Source organism: Dama dama, chromosome 7 (assembly GCF_033118175.1).
Source record: "Dama dama isolate Ldn47 chromosome 7, ASM3311817v1, whole genome shotgun sequence".
Classification (NCBI taxonomy): Eukaryota; Metazoa; Chordata; class Mammalia; order Artiodactyla; family Cervidae; genus Dama; species Dama dama.
The window spans coordinates 27,569,616-27,578,368 of NC_083687.1; the positions used below are offsets into that span (position 1 = coordinate 27,569,616).

General features: G+C 42.6%; 1 protein-coding gene across 4 annotated transcripts; it reads left to right on the top strand.

Annotated features, from left to right (window-relative positions):
• LOC133059604 (butyrophilin-like protein 1) lies at positions 1-7,850 on the top strand. Of its 4 annotated transcripts, none has more exons than XM_061146957.1 (10): positions 1-345; positions 913-1,018; positions 1,681-2,031; positions 3,056-3,188; positions 3,346-3,530; positions 4,090-4,110; positions 4,201-4,227; positions 4,410-4,436; positions 6,266-6,292; positions 7,006-7,850. In XM_061146957.1, exons 1-10 carry the CDS (start codon positions 205-207, stop codon positions 7,503-7,505), a joined length of 1,518 nt encoding a protein of 505 aa, XP_061002940.1. In that variant the 5' UTR covers positions 1-204; the 3' UTR covers positions 7,506-7,850. The 4 variants fall into 4 exon arrangements, with proteins under 4 accessions (XP_061002940.1, XP_061002941.1, XP_061002938.1 ...); XM_061146955.1 differs by having other exon boundaries at positions 3-345; positions 2,907-3,188; positions 3,330-3,530; XM_061146956.1 differs by having other exon boundaries at positions 4-316; positions 2,907-3,188; positions 3,330-3,530.
• Positions 7,851-8,753: the final 903 nt, after the last annotated feature.

The following is an 8,753-nucleotide window of genomic DNA, read 5'->3' on the forward strand; positions in this document are numbered from 1 at the left end:
GGGATGAACTATTACTTCCACTTTCAAAGTCAGTAGCAGTGCTGGAGGCAGGCTGAGACTTTCTCATTAAACCCATTTCTGAAGAGGCATTCAAATGCCCATTCTTCTTGGCAGCCTTATTTGTCCTCCTTACTAAGAATATTTTCCTAATTGAGGAATGGATTAGAAACCTGCCATTTTCATCACCTGCAGCCACACCCCTGGATGCTGACCACGAGAACAGCCAGGTGCAAATTGTGTCTGGAGCCAGATCGTGTAGGTGTGCTAAGGAGACCAGGAGCTTGGTCCAGAAACCCCCCTTGGCTCAACCTGGATGGTGAGAAAAACACGTGTGGGGATGTGCAGGTGTGTCTGTGGGACATGTGGGTCCTGAAAAAAAAGGGCTTGAGTTCTGGGCTCATGTGGGGAGAAAACTCCCTTCCCTTTCAGGAATTAAGCCACAAGAGTATTTGTGGGCAAAATAAATTAATATATGAATGAATGAATGAACGAGTGAATGGAGGGGAGAAATAGTTTGACTGAGGAAAGTGGGTGAATTTTGTGTCTGTCTTCATTTCTCAATGTTGAACTCAAGGTTTTCAATTTCAAGAGAGCCCTGGCGAGGTGGTGAATCCATAGATAGGCAAGCAAGCCCACAGGACACAAGAGAACGGTTTACCGTTTCCTACACCTGCCGGGGAAACGGTTTTCAGAAAAACAAAAGGGGGAAGGAAAAAAAAAAAAACCCATATGGGAACGGTTGGGAGTTGGTGGTGTTTGTCTCAAGGTCTGTAAGGGAAAACAGCCAAAATCCTGTGTATAAATGTAACTCTTTGCACACGGGATTTTTTTTCTTTTTTTCTGAGAACTTTCACTCAGCTGGCTTCTCACCACCTTCTCAACGTCCTCAGAGTGAATGTTTTGTGCTTCCAGCGTGCTCCATGTTCTGCTCTGAAGAAGATGGCAGGTTTTCCTGGCCTCTTTCCTGCTAGTGTTCTACCTGCTCTCCTTCTCTGGGTGTCCATGTGGGGCTCCCCAGGTCAGTGTTTTCTCTCATGGCTTTCATTTGTTGGTTTGTTTTCAGTGGCTCTTCTTATACGTAGGTCCACCAGTCTCAACGCTGCACCCTCTCAAAGGCAGTTATACCTGGGGAAATTATAGCTCTGCCTGCTGCCAACAGAAGGCTTGACGAGTCAGGTGAAGGGTGGGAGTGATCTCCTTCACATCAACATCCTTTGAGCAGACCTCATAAAAACCACAGCTATAATATTTATCTAAATCTTTATTGAGTGTGAGTGATCTTAGTGATCTGTTTAAATTTGATGTAACTCTTTCTTAAAATATACTTTGTAATGTTTATACTGCCAAGAAAACCCAAATTTGAAAACAAAGAATTTGGACTCAGGATCCCTGAGCTGGTTATGATCTGGGACAAGACATTTATTCTTTCTGGGACATGTATCCATCTTTCATAAAGTAAAAGGGGCCCCTCAAGACGAAATTTTCAGACTCCAGATTTGATGATAACCAGCCATGAGGTCTCAATAATGACATTTTCTGATATTGTCTCTTTAATTGGAGATCAAAACATAACACAAATAAGAAAAATACATTTGGGTCTCACATTACAAAATGCAGGTGGGTCTACCATCTCATCTCCTCCCCTACCACTTCCCCCAATCTGTCTCTGATTTCACGCAGCATCCGGGTTTTCTGTGATGGGACCAGCTCAGCCTATCAAGGTCCCTCTAGGGGCAGATGCCACTCTGCCCTGCCAGTTGTCCCCCGAGCAGAGTGCAGCCCATATGCAGATCCGGTGGTACCGAGCCCAGCTCTCCCCAGCGGTGCTCGTGTACCAGAATGGGCAGGAACAAGACGGGGAGCAAATGCTGGAGTACCGTGGTAGGACAGAGTTGGCGGAGGACTCCATCGGCAGAGGGGCTGTGGCCCTGCTGATCCAACACGTCCGTGCATCTGATGATGGCCAGTATTGGTGTCATTTTAATGATGGTCACATCTCCCAGGAAGCCGCTGTGGAGCTGCACGTGATAGGTATGTTAACTTAGCACAAAGTGCATGTATCATGGTATAAAGCAAAGGGAAAGTTGAGAATGTTTGGATCCCCAGCCTGGTGTTTCTCAGGATCTTCCACATGTCACCTTGCAGAATGTCAGCTTTCTAAACTGTACAATGAGGACAAAACCATGTTTGGCTTTTAAACAGCAAAGGAGGCAATCTTTCTGTAGATATTTTGGTATCCAAAAAGATCCCCAAAATTTATTAACTTGTATTAATTCAGATAGATACTGATACCTTCAAATAATTTTTTTACCCAGTCAGAAGAGAAAGACAACTTGTAGGATTAAACTCACTTTTTCTTTGATTGTCACCGTGCTTTTTTCTTCTTGGAATGACCCCAAAGCTCTCTCAGTCCTAGTACAGTGCAAAAGCATTAAGTTGGTTTCAGAATCAACTTCATATTGATTTCAGAATCAGAAGTAAGCCTTATGCTGACTGTGAGCAGTTTTGAACTCTGAGTTTCAGTTTACTTATCAGCCTGTGCTGCTGCTAAGTCACTTCAGTTGTGTCCGACTCTGTGTGACCCCACAGACGGCAGCCCACTAGGCTCCTCTCTCCCTGGGATTCTCCAGGCAAGAACACTGGAGTGGGTTGCCATTTCCTTCTCCAGTGCATGAAAGTGAAAAGTGAAAGTGAAGTCGCTCAGTCGTGTCCGACTCTTAGGGACCCCATGGACTGCAGCCTACCAGGCTCCTCGGTCCATGGGATTTTCCAGGCAAGAGGACTGGAGTGGGGTGCCATTGCCTTCTCCTACTTATCAGCCTAGTGAAGGGCAATTAGACCTTCAGCCTCAGGGACTCCTGAGCACCAAGGACTACAGGCCTCAGGGACATGTCTTTTCTCCTCAGGCTTGGGCTCTGCCCCTCACGTTCGCATGATGGGGCCCGAGGATAATGGGATCCAAGTTCTGTGCTCCTCAGGTGGCTGGTTCCCCAAACCCAGGGTGCAGTGGAGCGACATGGCAGGAGGGAAGCTACTATCCCTTTCTGAATCTCAGAGTCAAGATGGAGATGGGCTGTTCCATGTGGAGGCATCTCTTGTGGTCAAGGACAGCTCTCTGGGCAATGTAACCTGCTCTATCCAGAACCCCGTCTCTGGCCAGGAGAAAGCGTCGGCCATCTTCCTTCCAGGTCAGTCAGGCACAAACCCCGAGGCAGAGCGGGGTGTGTTCCAGGCAGGGAGGAGTGAAGGAGGGCCGAAGGGAGCCTGGGAGAGAGGGCGGGGCTTCCTCCAGGTCGGTCTCTCACTGTGTCTCCACATGCCTGTGTCAGAGCCTTTCTTCCCCAGAACGTCTCCATGGAAGACAGCCCTGGCTGGGACACTCCCGGTGCTGGTGCTTCTCCTCATCGGGATCAGCTACACCGGCTGGAGACAACATAAAGCCAAAAACAGAGAAGTAAAGGAAAGGAAGGAAGCATCTCATGAAAGAGCCAAGATGGCAAAAGAAAAGGAAGAGGCATATTTAGCCAAAAGTAAATCGGGCAGCAAGTCAAATCAGAGGTTCCTGGAAAAGCTGCAGATACTGTGTGTGCAGGGTTGATGGGGAAATAAAAAATTGTTGAAGAATCCTGAGGAAAACACAGGGTGCCAAGAATTCCACAGAACTGGGAGTCCTATGCAAAGGAGAAAACCACATGGGAAGTTAGGAGATCTGTGGGCAGTGGTGTTAAGCCTCCAATCCACACCATGCCCTTTCAAGTCTCTGTACCCCAACCTGTTTCTCTTTGCAGAAATATCTTCCTTTATCTTCTCTTCCTTTTTTATCCTTCAAGAATAAACTCCAGAAACACCTAAGAAATCAAACTCCCATGAAGCGTGGACTTCCCTTCCTGTGTGACCCCAGGATTCTTCCCAAATAACTTTTCTTAGAGCTTGCCCTTTTACACTTGACAAAGATATTCATTAATCTTTCTCACCTGCTTCACTATGGGATCCTTAAGAGAAGGTCAAATTGAGTTCATTTAGCTACTCACTGGGCTCAGGAGCAACTAAAACTCAATTTGATGGATTTTTTATCTCTTTCTCTTTCAGGGAAGCTTGAGGAAGATCTCGGTGAGTCTTACTTCTTCTCATGCCCTGTGTAGAATCTGTACCCCTTTCCACACCTGTTCTGGGTCTCTCATTGAATGTTGTTTCTTTCAGAACAGCGAAAGGCATTATACAATAAAGGTAAGCAACTCAGTCATGTCAATTGATGTCCAGATGTCCAACAAGTTCTCAATTCCCTATTCTCAGAGAAAAGACTAAAGGATTCATGACGATTAGTGGAAGAGAAATTATGGAAAGGAAGAGAACTTTGAGGTTGCAGATTAATGTCTCATCTTGTCTTTCCTGTACTTGTTCTGTTTTAGACTGGAAGAAGGCCCTGATATATCCTGGTATGTAAACCTCTGGCCCTTGTCTTGCCAAATGCCTCTGGTATTCTGAGCATAATAAGCAGAGTCATAAATATAAACACACGTACACACACTTGAAAGTTGTGAAATTTTTATTTGGTATCACTCTGTAGTATTTTGTATTTGGAGACTCAAATAACCGATTGTCTTCCAGAGCTGATAATGAAGGAGAAATAACTGCTGACTAGTCAATTCCATTACATGACTAGGGTAGGACACAACATGAATGTGACTTGTTAGCCCTTCTACTATGGAGAAGGGAAATATGGAACTCAGAGTGACTTTGAGGAGATTTGGGAAGAATAAAGAATATATTATGTCAGCATTTTTACTTTGCAAATAAATTTTAAAAGATCAGAAAATATATTTTATATTCAGAAAAGTATATTAACTATGATTTTACTTATTTTAACTATTTGAAATAAAGAAAGTAAAATTCAATATAGAGGGAGAAGGTTTATGTATGAAAAAGTTGAAAAACAGTTTTTCAAAATATTTTAATATCTTCTGCATAAATATGTTTATCTGGAGGTAGGGGGAATTGGCTATTTTTATACCTTCTGAAATCTGTGTCTACGTATTCCGTAGGTTTATAACTCATGTGTTTCTGTTTTGTGTGTGTGTGTGGAATATGGTGTTGGATCTCAAAAACACACTAGGTCATTCCTTGAATATATATCTATGCAAGTTTTATATGCCAGGCATGCTAGATGTTGGTGGCACAAGTTATTATCTCTGACCTTGTGGAACTTAAAGTCCACTGGGGGAAGAAATTAGGAGCCAGGCAACTACACACAGCCTGATGAGTGCTCTGATAAGAGAAGGTCAGAGGAACTCCTCCCAAGGATTAAAGCTGATTAAGCAGTTCTGTTAAGAGTTTTCTTTTATGAGATACTGAAAAATGTTCCTGTGTTTCTAAAGGAGTGAGCAAAGTACTAAGGACAACTTTTGACACTTTTAATTCCAAATCTGTCAATTACAACTGGGAAGTTGGGTTATTTATATTTCTTGACCTCAGTGTCTTTATCTCTTTAGATGAAGAGACTGGAATACATGATCTCTGATGTTCTCCTTGACTCATATATTTATAGATTCCATGCATCCGAGTGCTACATTTCTGACAGGGGGCAGCTTAGTGAGAGACCACAGAGCTGCTCCAGCCAAGAATTATGGTTGGGTCCTTATCTGCCTATTGTCTCAAGACTCAATGAGAATACCGTCTTCAAATAAAATCACAAGGCCTGTTATAAGAGAAGTGGCCACAGGCAGAAGCAGATGCAATTCTTTTTCCCACTAGGAATCTGTCTCTGGAGAAAAATATAAACTATCCGATTACAATCTGGGTCAAAGTAATAAGGGCTCATTTAAATGCTTTGGTCATAAACTTAAACTCTAAGGAGATCATAGGCCAGAAAAGCTGTAAATAGAGGGGTTTAGAGGAGGAATAGAATAGAATTAAATTAAAAATATATTTTATAGTTCTCATCATCAATGAGGAGGCCCACAGAGGCCTGGAGAGCACAGTAGAGTGGCATGTAGAGTATCAGACCCTACTCCTGGGGTCTCCAAACCCGGCTTAGGCTGGAGAACAGCCCCAGCTTCAGGCTGAATTATGTGATAGTTTCTAATCTGAGAGCACAGAAAGCATACTACTTGTCATGTAGTTTCTGGACACTACCAGAGTTTGAGGAGTTTAGAAGAGGAAGGGAATGTCACCACGAGAAGGTGATGGGTCAGGAAAATCATCGTATCTCCTTTTCATCCCCTGGGTATACTTCTGCCTGGTTTCAATTCATGTTGCTCTGTTTCAGACTGGAGGAAGGAACAGTTTGAACATGGTAAGCGGTTCTTTATTTATCTTTTTGACCCCCTTCTAACCTGCCCTCTGAGATCCCCTCTGAGACCCTGCTTATCCTTCTAACATCCTCTCCTAGTTGAAAAGACAGGCACTACTCCTCTGGTAAAGAGAAGGAGGACGTGATAAACATTCAGTGTTAGCCTGAACTGACAACTGCTGCTAGGATTGGCTACTCTGATTGTGCTTCCCCTTTCAAATACTGGAGCTTCCCTGTCTGTGGGGTCCACTTGGTTCTGAAACAGAAATTAACATAGCCCCCCAGCTGAGGAGACCCCACACTAAGTAAAAAGGGCTCAAAATAGCAATTCAGCTGTTCTTTGTAGAGCGGTCAGATCAGATGGAGCCTGTGACTAACTGAGGAAAATAGGACTAATTTGCAGAGAACATGGCAGGAACACCGTTCTTCAGTAAACATTCAAAGATCCCTGCACACTCTGGCACTCTGTCAAAACACTGACCGTGGCAAAGATAAGACAAGTAGCATAAAATGGGTAGCAAGAACAAGTAGCAAGAGAACACATCAAACCCCCCTCCCACCCAGCTCCACCTCCCCCAACACACACACCTGCAGAGGAGAGGTGTTCTTTTCACCACTCCTTACACATTTGCTCTGTTTTGTTAAAGCTTCCCCTGTACAACAGTTTTCTGAAATATGCAATCTTGGCTTTATCCTTTCCTTTTTATTTCTTCCAGTTTCTGTGAGTGTCAATCATGAAAATGTTCATCAGAACAATTCTGACTTCACAAAGGAAACTCAGGCAGTATTATGTAATAAGCAAGGAGGTGGCAATCTTCTCAAACTTGATCAGAAAGGATTCACTAAGGGGAGATATTACTGGGAGGTGGACCTTGAGGACACTGATGAATGGACTCTAGGCATTTATGACGAGCCCACAGAGAAGAGTGAGTTACCCAACGATCTACGGGAGATGAAGTTCAACGTCTTAGAGAAGAAGGGATGTGAATACAGGGCTCTCACTTGTTCTTGCCAAGGCATTTCCAAAGAAGAGTCTCTCCTGATTGAAAAGTGCCCACAAAAGATTGTGATTTTCTTGGATTATGAGGATAGTAACATTTCTTTCTATAACATGATTGATGGAACCCACATCTTCTCCTTCAACCAGGCCCACATCTCTGGGTCAGTCTATCCTTACTTCAAACTGAAATCCATGGAGTTCTCCCCATCTGCATGATATTGAGTGACTTAGAATAAAAACCTGTAAATTGTGAAGATAGTAGCCCATTTTTTGTAAACCCAAGGATTCCAGTCCTGACGGGTGTCCTCAGGACCACCGATTATGAGGCCTCGACCTAAGTCTCCATGAATCTGCATGACCAAAGTTTCCAGCCACATCATGCAGTGTTTCTCAAAAATCTTTTTCCCATCTTGTAGTTTGTTGTAAATGTTTCTTGTACTATGTATTATATATCACAGACATACTTTTCTGAATAAACTACTGGAAATGATGAAGTGAGTACAAAGACATATGAGTGGTAATTTTATTATTAAATATCATATACCTAACATTTTCTATCAATTCATTCTAAATTTTGTAATACTTTATTTCTATATTTGTTTCATGAAGAATTAGTAAGAAACAGTTTACAACTATGCACTGATCTATGGATCACACTTTTGGGGCTTCCCAGGTGGCACTAATGGTAAAGAACCCACCTGCAATGCAGGAGACTCAGGAGACATGGGTTTGACCCCTAAGTCAGGAAGATCCCTGGAGGAGGGCATGGCAGCCCTCTCCAGTATTCTTACCCGGAGAATCCCATGGACAGAGGAGTCTGGCAGGCTACCATCTATGGGGTCACAAAGAGCTGGACATGACTGAAGTGACTTAGCATACATGAACACATGGATCACACTTTAGTAGCATTGCTCAAACAAAAACTAGATGCACAACAACACTGAATAAAAATGACAGAAGAGTTTTATTTTCAAATATTGAAGGAGAAAAGTTAAACTATAATTTGATGAGAAGCTAAACTATATCTTAAATGCAAGGATAATTTGATAAAGAAAAAATAAATATCAATCACAATCCAGTTCTAACAAATGTGATGATGTCAAGATGATGGAGGTCTGGGGAAACCAGAATCAAATGAGAGCACATTGAGGTATAAACAGTGAAGGGAAAGTAAACATCTACAGGCAAAAGAATGAAGCTGGCCTCTATTTCACATCATATGTGGAACATTAACTCAAAATGGATTAAAGATCTAAATGTAAGCATAGGTGTAAATCTTGGTTTAGGCTTCTTAGTTATGACACCAAAACCACAACCAAACAAAGAAAACCATAAATTTGACTTTGTTAAAAGTTTTGTGCACCAAAAGACATTATCAAAAAAGTGAAGAGGCAACTCATAGAAAGAGAGAAAATATTTACAAATTATTCATCAGAGTTTAGTGTGAAGAATATATAAAGAATT